Genomic DNA, 22,369 nt, shown 5'->3' on the forward strand with positions numbered 1-22,369 from the left:
GCTTCAATTTTAAGAAGGGTTGTGTGGTGTGTGTCCATTTTGTGATTCATAAAATCATGTTATCTTCAGTCACTTCATGCATTCTTGGGGGCATGTTGAATTTCCTGTAGAAGCTTTAGGCAAAAATGTATTTTTTTGTGTCTTTCCTTACCCAAGCATTATGATTTTTAATATCATTTCTTCTAATTTAGAAAAGATACAAACATGAGTGGTTTTTTAAAACAGAAAGAAACCAAAGGTAATAGTCAATAACTTATTAAATAAAGGTAATATTAAAATACCTTATAAAAATATTCATGTGCTAAAATCATAATGCTTAAGGAAAAAAATTTTTTTCCTTTTTTTTTTTTGATTTTCATATCCACTTGCGTACAGAGTTCTAGGAAAATACTGTTTTAAACTTAAAAGAGGAATATCCATTCACAGCTAGTGTGATGAGGTGTTTGTTATTATCGAGAGATTTTAATTTCAAAATACTAAAAACTCAAGTAGATATTCTGCCCATATTTACAGCTAGAATGCTAATAATAACAGCCCTAGCATTTATTCAGAGCTAATCTGTACCAGGTGAATGGTTTTCTTGGCTTTTCTCATTTGGTCCTTACAACAATCCTTTGAAGGAGACAGTGTTGATACCCACTCACACCTCACGTCAACGACCAGTAATGAGAGGTAGAGGGCCTACCCTGTCACCCAGCTAGAACGCAGAGAGCTCAGCCTTTCAACACTGAGGAGAGGCTCTCACTACACCCCCTGTTCAGGGCCACAGAGGCCCACATCCCAAGGGGAACAGGTTGTCTCAAAAATGACCACTCTGTTCAGCACTTGGGGCATCTTTCCAGCACCCTTCATGGCCCCCGTGTACTCCCCACCTTGCAGATCTAGCTAGAATTGGATTCCACCCACAAAATCAAGTTGTGGCATGTTTTTTTGGTCCTCTTCTAGCACAGAGGGCAAACCCTTTAGAAAAACATTTTGTCTTCGGTGTTATTATACCTAAAGTAACAGCTGCAGCTGGCAAGTAAGTTCAAGATGAACAACCATCATGGGTGGGCCATTCTTGTGTGCCAACGAAGGAGAAATAGGACAAGGCCACAGCCACTTCTCGTCACCTTTGACGTGAGAGAATAAATATCCATTAAACCCTAGTGACTTTAGTTAACATATTACCTCCAGGAGCAAGTACTGTTAATCCAACTTCCGTGTGCTTCCGGTTTCCATGTCTGTCCTGTAAGGATGAACTCCAGGGCGACGGTACTGTCTTCTGCTGCTCTTGCTTTTTGCTCCTCCGGCTAGGTTTTGAGGTGTGAATGCCAGTACTTGGCGTGGAAACATACCATCCTGGCTGATTTTTTAACTTTTTGCGTGAATGAGCTCCTTCTCTCTGAGTTGCGTATTTCAGGAACCTAGACTGGACTTTCATCTGTGCTTGTTTTATGAATCTTCTTAGCGTGACACCGTCTCTGCCTTTGACAGTCTGGATTTTTAAGGTCTATTTCTTAATTTCTTTTCCTGTGGCGCACACTGGAAAACAAAGGGGACTAGAGGCGGTGTCCTGGTGTCATGCTTCTCACCCACACTTTTGTTAAGACCCCACCTCCTCTTCTTGCTTTCTCCCCTCCTTCCCTCAATCATTATGTCTCTTCTCTCCTTTCACAAAAGATTTAGAGCAGATTTGCTTTCACTGGGCCCAACATTTGGGGTGTTTTTTTTAGTGGATTGTGTTTTTTTGGTCAACTGCCTCCAAAACTTTGGCCAAGGTCCTTGTTTTCCCTTTCTAAACATTTCTAACTACTTTAATGGGACACTTTTATACATAATGGGTTCTTCAAAAATAGCCATTTATCTCACTCTTTTTCTTCCATGTTTTTAAAATTCTTTTTAGTTTTCATTTTACATTGGAGTATAGTTGTTTAACAATGTTGTGTTAGTTTCAGGTGTACAGCAGAGTGATTCAGTTATACATATATTCATTCTTTTTTAGATTCTTTTCCCATTTAGGTTATCCCAGAATATTGAGCAGAGTTCCCTGTGCTATACAGTAGGCCCTTGTTGGTTATCTATTTTAAATATAGTAGTGGGTATATGTCAATCCCAGTCTCCCAGTTTATCCCTCTCCCCACCTTTCCCCTTTGGTAGCCTTAACTTTGTTTTCTAAGTCTGTGAGTCTGTTGTCTTCTGTGTTCTGTTATTCTAAGTACTCAAGGACGTTTTCCTCAGAGACCTACTCCCACACAGCACAGGTTAAACATGAGACAACAAACAATGTGATGGAGAAGACTATTGTTAAGACTAACTTCTAGGAAACAAAATCAATTTCATGCCCCTGGCTTCTTTTCTGTTTTCGGATTCTTTATATTTGTCTATTTGTTTAATGTGTTGCTCTATGGCTTATTCAAGTAATACATGAATATAATTTTACTGTAAAAGTTTGTTGTTTTTTTTTTTTTGCAGTACGCGGGCCTCTCACTGCTGTGGCCTCCCCCGTTGCGGAGCACAGGCTCCGGACGCGCAGGCTCAGCGGCCATGGCTCACGGGCCCAGCCGCTCCGCGGCATGTGGGATCTTCCCGGACCGGGGCACGAACCCGTGTCCCCTGCGTCGGCAGGCGGACCCCAACCACTGAGCCACCAGGGAAGCCCTGTAAAAGTTTTAAATAAAGGGATAATCCTCTGTCACTTTCCTACCCAATCCTACTATATTACCCACCCATTGAAACTCAGATTCAAGAAGAGAAAGCCTCACAGGCTTCATTATGTGTGTGTGTGTGTGTGTGTGTGTGTGTGTGAGATGCACAGTGGTGGCCATGTCTTGGGTTTGTATATGTATCTCTAGTTAAGATGATTTTGGAATGTCCTGGGAACACTTGGAGCCTCTTATAGTCATTCTGGGCTTCAGATCCCTTTTCATATGGATGGGAAATCAATAGAAGCTATTTTCACTTACATAATTTTTGTTTTATATCAACTTCTGGTGCGTTTGTGTGTGTGTATGTATACGTGTGTGAGCATGCATACACGTGCACCTCTTAACATACTGTGTCTGCCCAGTCTTAAATAAATGGGATAGTGACATATTTGAAACTTTTTTCTTTAGACATAGGGGCAAAAATTCAAAGTCAACTTGGATGTTTCTTTATCAGCTGTCAAGAAACATTTCTACTTTGTTTGTAGTTGCATAGCTGCAGACTGCCAGCTGGCAGTTCAATTTTGACAGTTACCATGTCTATTAAGACAGTGTCTGTGCTAATACTTGAGGATCTTATTGCCGTTTGCCCCTATCAGTTGCATTCAATTAGATGAAAAATGTAAATGTAGACACTATTTATTAAAGGGCTGTAAATCATTAAGCATATTAAGAACAAGGACTCTGTAACTTCAATCAAATGCTCCATAGACTTACACCAGTTGATTTTTGGTTCAGTTTCAAAGAAAATGTACATATCAGAGACCATGTGTGAATTGACAGAACTGTGTTCCCAAAGAGTATGTACTGATGGACTTTTAAAATATTTCAGAGGTAGAAAGTCCCTGCAACATTTTATTCTCTGTAAAGACTTCTGCGGAGTTGATGCCTGGACATCAGTGCATTATAGCAGTAGCGCATAATGGCTGGTACCATGTTCTTTGGAGTCCGCAGTCTTGGGTGAAGCTCCAACTCTCAGGCACGGTCTTTACCCGTTCTGAGCATGGGTTTATTCCTCATGCCTACCTCACAGGATTTTTGTGAAGGCTGAATGAGATTTTGCCCTCATCACAGTGCCTAGTATAGAATAAGTTTCAAAATGCTAGCTCTCGTTATCATTGTTTTCATCTTCATCCCGATGATGGTTACGGTACGTGTATGGTAGGGGAGCCCTGCCCATCCTCATGTTTCAGTTGTATCTAATGATGATACAACTCAAAACCCCAATAACCAATGAGACACAAGGGGCTATTGGGGAAAGGCTACTGGCAATTTGATTTATGTTCCAGAGAATGTATTTCCACTTCTCATTTTATTTCTTCAACACACATCCACATATTTTTCACATTTCTCTTCACACTTGATTTCAAGCATTTCATTTTTCTCCCTATCCTTTGGGTGGAGAAAAAAGGCAATGAGGTGCTATTTTTGCAGCATAGAGCAGAACCTGGGATAGGTGTCGCCATGCTTCTTTCTGCATCCAGCAGTCACATACATCTAACCCAACCATGTTAAATGGATTCAGAAGAAATTGAATCAAAAAAAATGATATAGGCATTCTGCTGAATTAAAAAAAACGAAAACCTTTTACCTTGATTATGGTCAAAAGAGAAAAAAATCAAGACCTTTTTTAAAAAAGATTCATACCAGTGTTTTCAACAAATTCTCATGGGCTTGTCTGAATAGCCGTTGATGCTGCACTTTGTCCCATTTGATTGACACTTTTGAATAATGCTGGTAATGCTAATTATTCTGTGTTTTTCTTAGGAGATTTGCATACTGTGATTGGTTGAATAAGGGGCTTCACATTATTTGACTCAAAACAGAATAGAGGAAGACTTAAAGTACATGTATACATGTGAATGAGTATTTTCTTTCTAAACTGGCCACTTATTCCGATAATGATACCACTGATCAAGATATATCTCAGAGTCTTTTGATTGGATTCTGAACGATATTGAATATTGCTTACTGATCCTTTGAGGGTAAATAGGATTTTTCAGAAATTTCCCCAGATCTTTCAGAACCAACTCTTATAAATGAGATGAATAACAAATGAGATGAAAAACAAATCTAAGTAATATTTTGGGTGCAAGTCGAGATGTTATAGAAAATAATAAGGTTGGTTATCTTATGTGGACAGGTTTCACGTGTGGAAAGTTTCCTTTTTAAACAGAAGGTTTCCAACACATTTGGAAAAGTTGCAACATCATTGCGATGATATTTTAGCCTCCCAGAGTGGTTCCTTTGAAAGAAAAATACTCAATTAGATGTATACTTTCTGTTCTGTTTAAAATGGTTTTCTAGTCTTATCATTGTACTTAATGTACAATTTATCCCAAAAACAATAAAAATTTTAATTGGTTTGGGACTGTGTTTCTGTTGAAAATATATAGTGAAAATAACTATGAACACAATGCTCAGCAGGGTTTGTTAGCATTGAATGGTGTTAGCAGTCGGATTTCTCTATTTGAATTGTTTTCATTATTGAAGATTTTTCAGAGTTAAGTATTTATGTAACTCCTGATTGATAACTGACAGATTCCAAGGCGGGGCCACATGTAAAATATAGAAAAGCTTATGTACTATGGCAGTTTTTTTTACTACAAGTGACTACAACAGTTGTCACCGCTCCCTTAACCCATTCACACTGACGCCATTGCTTTGTTTTCCAGCGATGGCAAGCCGGCAGGTGGATATAGCGACGCAGGGCTGGTTCATTGGTCTAATGTGTGCTGTCGCTCTCCTGATCTTAATTTTGCTGATTGTTTGCTTCATCAGAAGAAACAAAGGTGGTAAATATCCAGGTAAGAAAGAAAGATTGAAATTGCCGTATAATGCTGCATGATGAGCCATTAAACTAAAAAGAAATCATGAGAGTAATCACAGAGATTGCAGTAAGTGTATCCTCCTGAGAGCCATACATTTGGACTTTCTGTTCAAACAATTTTTGATCCCTTTGTACGTAATGGAAGACTCAACATTGCCAAGGATCAGAAGACACTTGGGGGAGCAGATGAGTCAGTCCTCTGACGGTCTTAGTGACTCTGCTTCCTTAGGCTTTACATGAGTCATAGGTGCTGAAATAGCACCTAAAACCAACAGGCAGAGGGAGAAGGTACCTCAAGTTTTCCAGAGGAAGCGATGCATGAACTGGATCTTGATATCATGTTGTGTACTGTTGCTTTCCCTATATGGTTAATGTTTTGTTCAATTTAGTGGATCCAGTGAATTTCTATTTTCTTTACCTGGCCATTTCCCCTCCAGTGGCAGAGAAAAAATCTACAAGAAATTAGATTTACAGAAACAATTTGTAACCATGGATATAGTTAATAGATAGATTGGTAAAATAGAGGGAAATCTTAGAAGCTTCGACTTATTCCTTTAGCAGGTAAGAGACTTGTGCCAAAATGCTTTTTTTTTTTTTCTGCGGTACGCGGGCCTCTCACGGCTGTGGCCTCTCCCGTTGCGGAGCACAGGCTCCAGACGCGCAGGCTCAGTGGCCATGGCTCACGGGCCCAGCCGCTCCTCCGCGGCATGTGGGATCTTCCCGGACCAGGGCACGAACCCGTGTCCCCTGCATCGGCAGGCGGACTCTCAACCACTGCGCCACCAGGGAAGCCCGCAAAATGCTTTTTATATGAAGTCAACTTTGTATGTTAATTAGATGTTCATTCTACAAATTTACCTCCAAGAGACTAGAACATCAAAATATATGCATAGGGGGTTCCCTGGTTGCCTAGTGGTTAGGATTCCGGGCTTTCACTGCCGTGGCCCGGGTTCAATCCCTGGTCAGGGAACTAAGATCTGCAAGCCACGTGGCAAGTAAATAAATAAATAGCCACATGATACATCTGGTTGTATAACTCTATGGTGTATAGAATTATTTCCCACTGCTGTATATCTCATAGAGTGCACTCCTGAAAACGTTGAATAAGGAAACACAGGATCAATAGATAATAATGTCATTTTGGAATTTTTTTTAGTTAAAGAAAAGGAAGATGCCCATGCGGATCCTGAAATCCAACCTATGAAGGAAGATGACGGCACTTTTGGAGAATACAGGTGAGCCCGTGCTTCTCAGCCACCCTTCATCCTCCCTGCCTTGAACAGACACCACACTCAGTCTCCTTAGAATGGGATTCAGCCAGGAATGCACTCTGCCTGGGATTTCCTATTTATCTCAAAAATTAGTTTAGAAACACTTGCGTGTCTAAATGTTTACACACCCCGCACAGTTAAAATAATCTCACTTTCATTAAAAAATAAATTTCCATCTTAGTGGTAGGTTTGGAGATGGGATATCTTCCACTCTGTCCTATTTTCCAGAGACCCTTGCTGTAATTGATCAACATAGACAAGCTGGTGTGGGATAATAAGAGTTAAAACAACAATAAAGACCCTACAAACCTGCATTGTAAAGCAAACAAACTATCCTTGTCATTCTCTAAGCAGTGCTTTTGTAAAATTTATGTTACTCTTTTTCATCTTGGATTTGAAGCCTTTTTTCCAAAACAGGTACCTGTACCCCCTCCTATTAATCATGAAATGATGACCAGGCTGTTTTAGAAGCCGTTAATTATTAAGAAATATCACAGCCCTGGAGGCAGTGTATTAACTCACAGGGTTTTGCTAAAACATTCCTGGCTTGGCTCTGTCTTTAAGGACAAATTTAATGTAACCTGTGTGCTAAATACTTTTTAAAAAAAAAAAAAGGAAGAAAGAAACTGTTTAAACAAAGATATTCTTGCCTAGGGGGTATAGGTCTTTTTAAAGAGAGATAAGTGGTTACTTTAGATATGTTCAAAAACAAAAACAAAAGATATATTTATTCATTTAAAAGATTGGGATCTTGGTGTTCCAAAAGCATGTATCTATTAATCAATGCCTTTGCACAGTGTTCTTTCTTTCTATAAGCCTCTTGTTTATATAAAGTATAATCTTTTAAATATGCGCTGAGCCGGTACTGAGGCTTTTTTTCATATCCATTATTCAGTGATCAACTTGTAAAATAAACCCTAATGATATTCATTATATCCAAAGAAATAAGTAATCAAAACAAGAGCAGAAATGAATGAAATTGATGACAGATGCAAGAGTTTATTAATAATGTTAGCTGCTGGTACTTTGAAAAGATCATAAAAATTTTTTGCTGGAAGAAAAGGCTGTTAGGTAAAATAAAAGATGTCACTATTGTGATTGCCAGATGACATTTACAAATAAGATATGTGTCTTAATTTTCACCTGTCTCTAGAGCTCATTTTTGGTGTTTCCATGTCAATATCACAAGGGGCAAAATAATGCCAAGGATAAGAAATATGAGAACTGATTGAGAAAAGCTGTGTATTTTTTGACAAAATTAGATTCACGCCAGTCTCCACGCAGATACAAGTGTTTTTCCTATATATCTCGGCACCTCAGCTTTCATTCTGATCCCCTTTTCAGAGGGGATGACTGTGATTTTTAAAACTCTTCAGAATTCTGTATCTTAGGATACAGGAAAACATCTAGTGAGGGTTGTCTTGATGTCAGATGTTGACTCTGAGACTGAAAGGGTATGAAAACCTCATCAGCATCCCCACCTGTCCACCCACAAGGTTTTATAGCGCATTAAAGCAGCCTGCAGATGGCCACAGCCTAGGGTTGCCAGGCCTTAGGTTGGGTGAGTTGAAACCTTTGCTGATTTCATTCACTCTTCTACACGGTTTCTCCTGTAAAGCAGGGGAGCTCATAATTACTAAATAACTTGTTATTTTTAGCGTTCCTGTGACTAGAATTCTACCCAGGATATGCACACCACTCCCTCATTTGTAGTGCGAAAGCTGGATCTTTAATATAACCTGAAAATATCACGTATTTGCATGAACTGAAAACAAACCATTGCACTCCATACAGAAACATGGTGATGGGTTTCTCTTCTGCATTATCATGCCCAAGTGAATCTGGCAATGTACTGCTTACTCCATGCGTCTCAAATGTCAGCTTGCTCTTAGAGTGATGTGAAACCATGATCTGATGTGATATGACTTTCTCAGAGTCCCTCTGCTGCCTACTCCATTAAAACGTGATTGAAATTGAAGTTGACTGTGAACTCATCTGCAATCAAGAGTTTTACTGGCAACTCAGCCACTACCCTTGATTTCTTTAGATTTGGCGTTTAATCTGTCTCATTTTTTTCATCTATAAAACGACAGAGTTGTTGAAGTACGAGATGATCTCCAAAGAGTTCTAGCTCTATGATTTCTGTGCTCCTTTGCAAACTATCTGCTAATGAGTTTTAATGTGATTTGGGGTTTCAGAGCAGTACACGGCAAATATGTTGTTACTGGCCTCATTGTTACTGTGTTTACATTTATTTGGTCATATTTATTTCTCTTGGTGTTAATTCATATGTGAGATGTTTGTGAAGCATTTTCAAATGGCTATCTTTAGCTTATGCCTTGAGTTTCTCAGAAGAGGAAGATTTTTCCTTGGGCTTACTGAGTACACACACATTGGTTCATGTATGAAGAAAAAAAAACCATGTTATTCCATTGATCTGGGAGTTGCCAAAGGAAATAAGGTTCTAACGGGTGTCTTAAACCTGAAACACAACTCAGTGACTTTTTTCACTGAAGCTGAAAATTCATAAGGACAGTGTCACAAGTGAAATCACTTCTGAAAACACCCAGCCACCCTTTGCTACAGAGGTGGCTTCGTCCTGTGACTTCCTGACATGACCTCAGAATTTTTTCCCTTTGGCTTCTTTTCTACTGAAAAAAACGAAAAGACCTTTCATTTCATAGATGTCATAATGAACGAAAATGGTTCCAACTGTTTATTACAGAATTTTTTTAATAATACATTTAAATGTCACTCTTCTCCCTCAGTCACAAGAGTCCCTTCTCCGCTTTGTACCTTCTAGAAATGTTGAGTTCTGTATTATTTATTGATTCTTATTCTTTTTCATTCTGAAAATAAATTAATATGCTGATCAGACACACACAAAATCAGGGCTATTGCCTAAATGTAAATGAATTCTGTTGATGATTTGCTCGTTCTCAGGCTTGAAGATGAAACCATTTCTACATGGTTGGCTCTGAGCCAGCAGGTATTTCCTAGTGCAAAGAGGGATGGAACTTCAGTGGCCAAATTTGATGTTTTTTTTCATGTGCTCTAATCTTGTACCCTCACTCCAACACCCACCCCCAAGCAGTCACCCTCTGGTGGAAGCCTTCAGCTTTCTTCGTTTGTTTCTTTAATTATACAGAGAGTAGGATCTGCACCCTTACTAGCATATAGAAAAATCAGAGAAACAATGCAACCAACCGTGTAAGTATTTTTTTATTCTTCAGATCCATTCCTTTAAAAACCAGAATGAACGTAGGTCATAAGCCATATGCCCATGGTACTTGAATTCATACCATAAATGGAGGCTCTTGGCGTGGGAAGCTTGTCACATGAACTGGACCCTGCTGCAAGCATGTTAACCCGTGCTCATAAGGCTTGGATGCTGTGAAGATGTGATGCATTTGTTATATACTTCAGATTTATTCTGCTCACAGACATAAGCTGATATGTGAGCAGTATAAATAGTGACAGACTTTTACAGGGAGTGTTTGGGTAGTCAGTGTCAAAAAAAAACCCTGCAGTATGGTCTGGCCATGGTAAGATGGTGACTACAGGAAAATCAGACCCAACGATCACAGATGTATCCATCGTTGCCGCATTTTACTCAGCAGACATTCAGTGGATACCTTCTGTGTGCACAATCCTGAACAAAGTGCTACTGAGAAAAAGTGAACTCCCTAAAATTCATTCTTCAGGGTAAGGGAAAGGAAAGAGTACGTTCCGATGCTTTGTCTCACATCATAAAATTGATGAAGGGCTTCCCTAGTGGTGCAGTGGTTGAGAGTCCGCCTGCCGATGCAGGGGACACGGGTTCGTGCCCCGGTCCGGGAGGATCCCACGTGCCGTGGAGCGGCTGGGCCCGTGAGCCGTGGCCGCTGAGCCTGTGCGTCTGGAGCCTGTGCTCCGCAACGGGAGAGGCCACAACAGTGAGAGGCCCGCGTACCGCAAAAAAAAAAAAAAAAAAAATTGATGAAGAAGAAATGAAAAACATGTTAAAGTTAGAATTTTGAAGAATTTCCAAAATGCCCACAGTCTATTTTATTGTTATTTTACAATGAATTCATTCAGCCAGTATTTATTGAGTGCCTACTGTATGCTAGGCTATGGGGATATTAAAACCAATAGAATGTTATCTCACTAGTTTATAGTCTAGTGAGGGATGCAGGGAGGTGAAAGAACAATCTGAGCGTAGTGTGAAGAGTGCTAGGAAAGGGAAGGGATACTGCTGCGGCACCAAGGGGGCAGGGGCAGGAAGCCAAAGCCAAGTGCATGGCCTTGAAGGAGGTGGCACAAGAAATCTTCCCAGAGGCAGTAATGCAGGAGCTGAGCTTTGAACATTCCTTTCATGGCACAACTTATAGCAACGAATAAAGATAATCGTGGATGTAAGTATCAAAAAATATATTTTATGGCTGTATATACTATTTTATGACTGCTTTATTACTTATTTTGAAATTTGTTCTATCTTTGACATTCTAGGCTAAGAACATCTGACACCTCCTGTCCTTAAAAAATTCTTATAAAAATGTAGATTAATTTTTTTAAGCTTTGAATACTGTGTAGCTAAATAGGGATGTGACTATTCAATCATCTTCTGTAACTTCTAAATTCCTCTCATTTGGGAAACTATCCTTTCACACTTAAACTTGACCAAGCAACTTCCCTTGGCACAATGTCAAAAGTAGTTGACTTACTCTTTCATTTGAAAATTCTCTTGCATTTGGAAATTCACCTTTGAGTTGAAAAGAGGCAAGCACTCATCCAGACTTCAGCAGAGACTTGTCACTGCTCATCACATCTGGAAAGTTCTAAGTGTGTGTGTCATACAAGCGATTTCTTAGAAAAAATATCTCTCTGAGGTGGGGTCTGGAGTGGAGAGAAGAGGTGTGATGGCAGGTGGTGATTTTTTAGGTACAAATCACGTGCCAGGCACTGTGCTGGTGCCTTATATACATTTTTCTCATTTAACCAGATTGTAATTCCTGAATTAGGACATTACATCACACCACTTTCTAAAAAGTCTTAAAAAGATCTTGAGATGCCTTTGAACAGCTTTTTCTGGAAAGACTCTGTTTGTGGGTAGAGCATCCCTTTTCTTCTCTTCTTTCAAGCACAGCCCATGTTGCTGTAGATTCTCATTCACTATGGCCATTAAGCTGGAAAGGATGTTTCCAGGGAGCCCCTTCCCTGGCCATTATTCATGACTGGTGTGATTGTGTGTATAAAAATCCAAATGAATCTGAAGGAAAATATTAGAATTCATAAGAGAGTTTAGTGATGTTGCCTGACACAAAATTAACATAAAAGTCAATTCTATTTCTTTGTACTAGCAAATGATTGGAAAATAGGATTTTAAAAATGATTCCAGTTATGATGACATGAAAATTTGATGTAGGAATAAAACCAAAAAAAGATGTCCTTGTATTCTATTCCACTGATCAATTTGTCTACCTCTGCCCCAAAACTACACTGTCTTAATACACTAGCTCTGAGTGAGTCTTGATAGCTGGTAGGTCAAGTCCTCCAACTTTGTGATTCTTCCTACAGACGTTTTAAGATATTCTTGGCCCTTTTCATGTACATATACATCTTAGAATCAGCTTGCCAAGATCCACATAAAAACCTACTGTGTTTTTATTGGAAATAAATTGAATCTAAAGAGCAATATAAAGAAAGTTGACATATTTACTGGGTCTTCCTGTCCATAGTTATGGTATATCCCTCCTTTTTATTTACCTCTTATTTAATAGCTCTGAACACGAGTTTCATTTTCATGGGGGTCTTACACATATTTTTGTTCAATTTGTTCTTATCTACTTCATATTTTTACGGTAGCCAAAATGGAATTATTTTTAAAATTTCATTTTCCGATTGTTTGCAAGTACTTAAATAAAATTTACTTTTATGCTAATATAAGCAATATTACTAAACTCTCTTTTTATTCTGATGTTTGCCTGTAGGTTCTTTTGGATTTTTTACATACATAATCATATCGTTTATGAATAATGACAGTTCTTTTCTTCTTAATACATGTCTTCTATTTCTTTTCCTTATCATATTGCTTAATACTTCCAGTGCAGTTTGTTTGTTTGTTTTTGGGTGGCTGCATTGGGTCTTCATTGCTGCACGCGGGCTTGCTCTAGTTTCAGCGAGCGGGGGCTACTCTTTGTTGCAGTGCACAGGCTTCTCATTGTGGTGGCTTCTCTTATTGTGGGGCACAGACTTTAGGCATGTGGGCTTCAGTAGTTGCAGCACATGGGCTCAGTAGTTGTGGCTTGTGGGCTCTAGAGCACAGGCTCAGTAGTTGTGGCACATGGGCTTAGTTGCTCCATGGCACGTGGGATCTTCCTGGACCAGAGCTTGAACCCGTGTCCCCTGCATTGGCAGGCAGATTCTTAACCACTGCACCACCAGGTAAGTCCCTCCAATGCAGTTTTGATTAGAAGTCCTCATTATTATTTCTGATGTCAAACAGAAAACTTTCAACATTCACCATCAAGGATGACATTAACTCAAAGTTTCTTATAGACACACTTAATCAGATTAATGAAGATACTTCTGTTCCCAGTGTATGAAAGTTTTTTTGTGAATGTGTGTTGGATTTTACCATATACCTTTTTTCTAAATCTACTGAGATGATCATAAAATATTTTTCTTTTCTTCTGCTAAAATGGTGAATTATATGGATTGGTGTTTAAATGCTAAAACAAGCCTGCATTCCTGGAATGCAACCCAACCTGGTCACGATATATTATCTTTTTAGCAGATTGCTAAATTCTATTTGCTCATGATTTCTTTGGGATTTTTTTCATCATTTGTGTTCATAAATGAGATGAGCGTGTAATTTTACTTTCTCAGAGTGTTCTTGTTGGTTTTAGATATCAGTGTTATACTAGACTCACAAAATGATTAAAGGAGTGGTTCCTCTGATGTGTCAAACTTGAACATGTCCAAAGCTGAACCACTGATCTTTCAGCCAAAACACGCTGTGCTCCTGAGTAAGCGTAATTCCATCCTTCCTGCTACTCAAACCACCATCAGAAAATCCTGTTGGTGCCACCTTCACAATATGTCTATAATGACCACTTTGTACCACGCCCAGTGTTCCACTCTGGCCCAAGTCATAGCCCTCTCACTCCTGGATTATTGCTGTAATTCCCCCAGCCCCCTAGAGCAGGGGTTGGCAAACTTTTTCTGTAAAAGGCCCGATAATAAGTATTTTCGACTTTACAGGCCGCACAGTTTCTGCTGCAACTCTACAATTCTGCTGCAGTGCGGAAGCAGGCAGAGACAACACATAATAAATGGTCACGGCCCAGTTTTGCTGTAGTTTGCCAACTCCTCCCTCTAGGGTAGGCTATTCGTAACACTGATGACAGTAATCCTTTTTTTTTCCTATAAATTTATTTATTTTATTTATTTATTTTTGGCTGCGTTATGTCTTCGTTGCTGTGCACGGGCTCTCTCTAATTGCGGTAAGCGGGGGCTACTCTTCGATGCGGTTCATGGGCTTCTCGTTGTGGTGGCTTCTCTTGTTGTGGAGCACGGGCTGTAGGTGTGCGGGTTTCAGTAGTTGTGACTCGCAGGCTCTAGAGCGCAGGCTCAGTAGTTGTGGAGCATGGGCTTAGTTGCTCCGTGGCATGTGGGATCTCCAGACCAGGGCTCAAACCCGTGTCCCCTGCATTGGCAGGCGGATTCTTAACCACTGTGCCCCTCCCCCCCCACAGTAATCCTTTTAAAATGTAAATCAGATCATGTCAGTCATCCATTGAAAACTCTCCAGTGACTTCCCATCTCATCCAGAATTAAAGACAGAATCCTTACAATGTCCTACAAGGCTCTGATCTAGCTCTATTCCCTCTTTTACTTTAATCTCTCTCTCTCCCTCCCTCTCCCCCACTCTGCCCCCCACCTCCCTGTGAGCTCCTTTGCCATTCCTAGAACAGGCTTGCCCCACCTCAGGGTATTTGCACTGCTGTTACTCCTGTCATAATGGCTCTCCCTCCAGCTATCCACCTGGCTAACTCAACCCTTTTAAGTCTTTGATCAGATGTCACTTCTTAACAGGGCCTTTTTTGGACATCCTATTTGAATGTCAGTCTTCCATCCCCTCCCCTGACACCTTCCGTTGTCTTTACTCAGCCCTATATTTTCCATAGCACTAATCACCTTCTGACACACTCTGTAACTAATTTTTTAAATATGTTGATTGTCTGTATTTTCCCCTACTAGAAGTAAGCTCAGTGAAGTCAGGGCTTTAGTCTGTTTTGTTTCCTGCTCTATCCCGAACGACTAGAACATTATGTCTTAGAGTAGGCACGCAGTAAACATTTATTAGATGTATGATGGATGGATGGATGGATGGATGAATCAAAGAAATGCCATAGACTAGAATTTCCTGGAGTGTACACCTTGGAACACTAGTTCTACAAAGCAGAATAATACTAATAGTTGGAATCCAGGTGACAAAATTCTGCTCACTATTGAACTCCTCAGTAGAATTAAGTGTCTCACCAAGTCATGGGCAGTATTTCACAGGAAGTATTCAAGCACAGCCTAGAAACTAATGATTAAATTCCAAAAATGTGCAAGTTATTCTTACAGTGGGTTGGAGACTGGGTGCTATGTTCCCTACAGTGCCCCAAACACAGGCCACCCCAAGGCTCTGTGATACGTCCCCAGCTGTTTATTAAAATGATAATATCATTTATTTAATTTGTGACAAGCACTTGTGTATTGCTAAAACAGGTAATTTTCAAGAGCGTATGCCAATGTCATGTGAAGCCAGTATTATTTTCAGTCTTGAAATGTTCTCCTTGGTGAAAAACTGGAGACCCTAGTAGAAATTATTGGCCAAAGAGCCAGAATGTTTGTGCATCATGAAATATTTGTATCTTGGCTAAAAAAAAAAAAAAAAAAAAAGAGTTACGTTACTCTTCAAAGAAGAGGGAGCAGTTAAATCCTGACACAAATTCCTAGGTGAGATACTGCAGCTCATGGGACCTGTCTTTTACATGAAATCTTTTTTTTTTACTAATGTTGTTTATGTTTCCCATTTTGCATTTGTTCTTTGAAAGAATACAAAAGATGTCATTGCCTTTTTTTCCTTTTTTTTTAAACCAAATGTTACTTGTTAGGGACTAAGTATGCGTAGCTAGTTCCTTGACCATGTGAGTGAATGTCCTTAAACATAGTGATGACTCTGCTACTTCCAGATATTGTGCTTAGGGGTTCAAAAGAGACATAAGCAAATATAGAGAGAGAGTCCTACACATTTTTATAAAATTACACTCCTCAGATTCCACACTGTGGAGGAGGGAGTAGTAAGGTAAAAGTGAGGGCAGGAAATCTTCGCTTTTGCATTTGACGTGCCGTTAATAGTACAAATGTAGCGCTCTGAAGTTAAAGCATGTCTCTTTCCAAATTAATAAATCTTTACCCATTAACTAAAATTCTTACAGAAAAAAAAATACTGTATACGATCAGTATGAGGATTTGGCTTTTCTTCTTAGGCTATTTTCATTTGTTTCTTCTGCATCCTTTTAATGGAATGTCTAGGTCTCTTGAAAGGTAAGGTTCAAGTTTACAGGTCTGGCCTGTACTCAGTAACAAAAAGATTTGAGATGCAGGATTTTGCTTCTTGCTCAGAAAAACAAAAATCCATACTTCACACTTAACCAAAATCATTCTCCATTCATACCCAAGGAATCAGAGATATTATGCAGTTTAACGTACTAACTTCTCAACTTGTCATAAGCTTTTACCCCCTTTCTAATTCTATGAAAGTAGTGATGATTTTCAGCTTTTCTCAGTTCTTCCTTTTGTAATGCTTGTGATGATTTCTGAATTGCTTCCGAATCAGTAGCCAGAAATCTGTCATTGATATTGACATGCACCCTACAAAGCCATCCACCTACCGGAGACTTCATGATTAAACCATTTGTGCACTTGCCTTTCATTCCGACCGTGTCCCGGTCTTTGGAGGTCACCTGACGATTAGATTGGGCTAGAGGAGCTCAGGGCTCCAAATGCTTTCTCATCATTTGCACGCATGATCTTTGGGAACCAAGCCTTTTCCCTAAATGCCAGTCTTGACGAAAATGTTTTCTCTTTTTTCCAGTGATGCAGAAGACCACAAGCCTTTAAAAAAAGGCAGTCGAACACCTTCAGACAGGACTGTGAAAAAGGAAGATAGCGATGACAGCCTAGTTGACTATGGAGAGGGGGTGAATGGCCAGTTCAATGAGGACGGCTCCTTTATTGGACAGTACAGTGGTAAGAAAGAGAAAGAACCAGCCGAAGGAAACGAAAGCTCAGAGGCACCGTCTCCCGTCAACGCCATGAATTCCTTTGTTTAATCTGTGAGCTCTTTGCCAATATCCCACTTTTCTCAAATGTTTATCTTAAGTATTTGTCGGTCCGCCTTCTCATACTTTGAACATTGAGGCAGAAAGTCTGTGTTCTGCTGTGTGTTCATATGATGAGAACCATCAAAGCAAGAACCTAACTCAGTCAAATGATATCTTAATGGGAACTGCAGTGCAAAGTGCATACTTTTTCATTCAACATAGGTTATCTTGATTTCCTGAGAACTGATAAAAAATAACACAGTGTCATCAACAGATCATGTTCTTCCCTCTTCGGGATACAGTTCACTAGGATGCATGAAAAATGCTACACCTTTAAAGAATATACCTGTGTATGTTATTCAAACATGGGTTGGTACTTTGTTTATACTCTCCTCCGCTGAACCCCTAAATATGAATTCCGTTTTCATTGTCAAGAGTGTTACTGTAGTATTCTCTAGAACTTCAGTGTCTTTGTGGACATTGTCGTGAAATTGGTGACTCTATGTCTAGCTGTCATTAGTCTTTTGGGGAGACTGTTAGGCACAGTGTGTACAGTCTCTACTTGCTAAATGCGTTAATTATGACAGGTGCATTTGCTCATGCTTATGAGACGCTCTTACCTGCTCTTTGATCCTGTTACTCCACAGACTTCTTAATCGTCCAGGTATTACAGCGGCACAGTGTTCTACCTTTTACATCCTCTCTCCTTTCAGTGCTTTTTAGGCATAAACAATGCGTATTGCAATGCATCTTGGCATTTGTGGCAGACCGAGAGAATACCAAACAGATCACTCCAATTCAGTGTCAAAAATTATTCCAGAAAGCACAGGGCAAGACACATGCAGTGCCTTCAGACGATAAGCATTCCACAACGTATCGCCTTCTGTATCGTTCGGTACAGTCGACTCGGAGTCCTAGATTACTATCATTGTCTAAAAGTAACTTTGAAAAAGCATAGTTCATGAAAACTGCAACGCTGAAAAAAAAAAAAGGAACTGTGAAAATAAAATTAGGAAGATAGTTTATTTTAAGGGACATGATTTCCCCCATAGGTATAAAAAGAAAAGCTTTATCACCAACTGGAGCAAGTGATGATTTTGTGGTCTTTTATGGGTCCTATTAATACAAGTCACATTCAGTAAGAAAGATGTCAACTTGGTAGGTAGAAAATTTTTAAAAAAACAAGTTATTCCAAAACTAACAGGATACAACAGCACACCAACAGGAATATATTTTCCTCTAAGTCTCTATGTATGTGGCAGCTTTTGAAACTCTGCAGCATTAAACAATGTGTATCAAATTGCATGGATGCCTTGCAGAATCTAAGAAGTCTGACAAGTGCTAACAAGGCCAACAATCAAAGGGATTACATCTCCAGTTTCAAAAAGAAGCATATATATTCTATCATATTCATAAATAATATCTATCAAATGGTTTCCTTCCAAATATGAAAATCTTTAACAACCTATGGTTGAAGGAATGCTCAGTTTCATTTGCCAATAAATTGGTTTCTCATAACTTGCATCAAGTTTAATTTTAAGTAAAGCTTTTTATATGTAGATATTTTGTTGAATCTGTAAATACACTTAAAGTGTAGATGCTATATGCTTATAGGTGTTACGTACAAATAAACAGGCCAACGATGTTTATGTTGTACTGTATAAGATGTTAGCTAATTAATACAGTGCATGGGATTGGAAAGCATTTAATGAAATGCCTTTTGGGTTTTTATTTTCCCTTTTTGCTGTGAAACTGAAAGAGTGAACTATTTTCCACATTGACAGCAGGTTTCTAGAAGAAATCTTCAGAGCTTTGCCTAAGCACAGTTTGAAGTAATCCCAGGTAAAGATGGCCCTACCTAGTTTCATATCTCCAATATGCACTTTTCACAGATCAACCTTTCTAGTGGAAATCCAGAAAGACAAAACAGGCTGCCTTGGCATCCGAGAGCACAAAGATAAGTTACTTAAAATTTGCCAGTGTGTGCGGGGACAAGAAAAGTACAGTGTTTCCTCTTCCATAATGGTAGATGCTAAATTTGTGCATGAAGGGGTCATTTCTGTACTTGTGCAACAGAGTTTGTATTAAAAATTAAATGTGGTTTTAAAAGTCCCTCTCTCTTTTGTAATATATCATGTTCCTAGTGGAGTGTGAATGTCCAAGTAATGGTATATGTAACGGTATAGGCAGATGTGACTGGATTTCCGTCAAAAGAGTGACTATTAGGGCTTCCCTGGTGGCGCAGTGGTTGGGAGTCCGCCTGCCGATGCAGGGGACGCGGGTTCGTGCCCCGGTCCGGGAGGATCCCACATGCCGCGGAGCGGCTGGGCCCGTGAGCCATGGCTTGTGCTCCGCAACAGGAGAGGCCACAACAGTGAGAGGCCCGCGTACCGCAAAGAAAAAAAAAAGTGACTATTAAACAGTCATGATCTCTTTGTGATTTTTAACTTCTTCAAACCTAGATTTCCTAATGTTTTATTTTATTTTATTTTTCTATTGGCCATGCTGCGCGGCTTGCGGAATCTTAGTTCCTCGACCAGGGATCGGGATCTTAGTTCCCTGACCAGGGATCGAACCTGGGCCCCTGGCAGTGGAAGTGCAGAGTCCTAACCACTGGACAGCCAGGGAAGTCCCTCCTAATGTTTTAAAATACCGCAAATTTTGCTTTTTGCTTTTAAAAGGCAGAGGAAATTAAATGCAAAACTGGACGCAATATAAAAGAGAGCTAATAAAAGAAGGGCATATCAAACATTGTAATGCAAAGGCGAAGTAGATATTACCAGCCTTTAGAGAAACAGTCTGAGAAGTCAGGTAATGCTTCCTTTCCTGAAGCCTGACCTCTGCAGGCCTGTTTGCTGGTGCCTTTGGTCACCCTCTCTTCTGCCCTCCTGGACCTCCACTGTCCCCGGCCATGGCAACTGGATTCCTTAACCTCTCCTGCTTGATGACACAGTTTGGGCGTTGACGAGTATCACTCTCGGGTGTGTCATCCACCCGCTTCTCAACAGCCCAATTCTTCACGTGTCTCACACCTGTCCAGCTCTGCAAACAGCCAAGACCTGGCTTGTTCCTCTGTTCCTCCACCTGCCCTTGGTCCCCTGGTCCCAGCTTTCCATCCACAAGACCTTCTGCTGGCACAGAGCTCCCTCTCGCTATACAGTTACTTGGATAACAACATGATATATACATCAACGTAAGATGCTAATAGACCCTATGTAGACTTTGTTATTAGTCTTTTTACCGTGGAGAGCATTCACTTCTGACGGCAAGTCAGGGTCTCCAGTCTACACCGCGGGCCAGATTCACAATCTACATCCTCAGGCCACGTCATCAGTCACAGCTCTGTTTAGCAAGGGGGCTGGCCAGTTGTAAACCCTGACTACAAAAAGCATTGGTCTGTGGATGCCTTCTTGTTCAGATGATTTATAATGGCTCTGGTTTCCTTTTTTTTTTCGTAAATTTCAAATTTTATTGAGGACCTACGATGTGAAAATTCTCCCCAAAAATGTAATTGATATTTCTGTATTTTAAAGCATAATGATTAATTTTACTTTCATAATTTAAGTAATTTTAGCAAACTCTTATCATTCAGTTCCTTAAGATCTGTACTTATACAGTTGACTTTGCAGGGTGAAGAAGAAATTAGACAATTGATATAACCCAGTGTAACCTCGTTTACTTTTAGTGTCTGATAAAATAATTGGAAGTAGCTCGTGGAGGCAAAGGAAGGAAATGCAAAGAACTGAGAAGTTTCACCTGAACTGAGCAAATCTCTCCTGCTCATGAGATTTTTCTACAAATTACCACCAGAGGGCTCCCGTACTTTATTCAATGCAAAAGAAACTGCAGGAAAACGAAGCCTCTGGAGAAACAAGGCCGACCACCTTTGATAGTCAGACTGGGTCTGATCATGCAGAAAATGATTGCCTGCTGTAACCCGGGAAAATGCAGTTAGCAGCTTCCTCTGACGAGTTCACGACCTCCAGGGAGTACGTCTGTGTCACCTCGAGCCTTGTTAATCTCCTCCCTCATATTGATTGTGGCTGGGTGGCTGACAGCCCATCAGCAGGGACAGAAGGAGGAGTAGTGGGCCTCCTGGCTCCCCCTAGATACCCCCTCGCCTGCCAGGTGGTGGGGCTGAAGGAGGGGCCGGTCCCGAAAGTGGTCCCCCGTTTCTCCCGATCGTGCCATCTTGTCTGCCACCAGTGGTTGATGTCCTGTGGTTGGTTAGCACAAGAAGCACAGTTTAAGCACAGACAGCTTTTCTTTTTCACTTTAGAAAAAGCAGCAGAGGGAAGGAATACTCGCAGAGGATTTATATTAAAGAAACAAACAAGCAAACAGTTCCCAGGTTGAGGTAGAAAGAGACCAGCGTTTACCTTCCAGCTCTGCCATCAACCAGCTGTGGAACAAGTGAGCCCCCATCTCCCACCTCTCCAGGCCTCCGTTTCTTCAACTTTGAAATGACAGAAAGCAGATGACTTCTAACATCCCTTTCTGCTTAAATCCTGTGATTCTCAGTCATCGCCGTCGCCAAACAAAAAAAAATGTTTGAACACCTACGACTACCAGGCATTTTGCCGAGTGGGGAGGGTACAGATGAGCAAAACCAGATGTGGTCCCTGCTCTCACGGTGCCTGGAGTCTGGTGTGAGAAGACAGACATTAATCAGATAACCACCTGAATGACTGTGTAATTAATTCCACCAAGATAAGCGCTGCAAGGGGAAGGAACGCCGGTCCATGAGAGCAAGTGATGTTCAGAGCGGTGGGAGGCTTCCCTGAGGAGCTGGGAGCTGGGGGACAGTAGGACCCAGGGGAGATGTCAGGACAAAGCGGCTGCCCAGCAGAGGCCTGTGTGCCCAGAGCAGATGCAGGGGCCAGAGATCCTGGGCACCAAAGGATAGGTTTTTGTATTTATTCAAGGGGCAGTGGAAAGGGGGGAGTAATTGAAGGAGTTGAAGTAAAGCGTTACATGACCAGATCTGTTTGGGGAGGAGGCGGAATTCATAGGATTTAGTGCACACAATGGGCTGGAAAAGAGCCAGAGGGGTTGATAAAAGCCACTGGGAAGCTTCACAGTCGTTTAGATAAGAAATGATAGAGGTTGGATCCAGATCGTATCACTGGAGATGGAAGCGGGTGGATTCTAAAGATATTTAGGAAGGAAATTGACTGGAGTGATAGGTCAGATAAGGGAGGTCGAGGGAAAGGGAGAGATCAAAGA

General features: G+C 40.5%; 1 protein-coding gene across 11 annotated transcripts in view; it reads left to right on the top strand.

Annotated features, from left to right (window-relative positions):
• The window catches only part of NRCAM (neuronal cell adhesion molecule), a 318,457-nt gene extending 296,308 nt beyond the window's left edge, over positions 1-22,149 (top strand). For all 11 annotated transcript variants that reach the window (XM_079931528.1, XM_079931531.1, XM_079931525.1 and 8 more), the window contains 3 exons: positions 5,360-5,491; positions 6,671-6,749; positions 16,915-22,149. In XM_079931528.1, the coding sequence (XP_079787654.1) occupies positions 5,360-5,491; positions 6,671-6,749; positions 16,915-17,152 (449 nt within the window). In that variant the 3' untranslated portion in view covers positions 17,153-22,149. The remainder of the gene's footprint in view (positions 1-5,359; positions 5,492-6,670; positions 6,750-16,914) is intronic.
• The last annotated feature ends 220 nt before the right edge of the window (positions 22,150-22,369 follow it).

The sequence above is a fragment of the Stenella coeruleoalba genome (genome assembly GCF_951394435.1).
Source record: "Stenella coeruleoalba genome assembly, chromosome: 9".
Taxonomy (NCBI): Eukaryota; Metazoa; Chordata; class Mammalia; order Artiodactyla; family Delphinidae; genus Stenella; species Stenella coeruleoalba.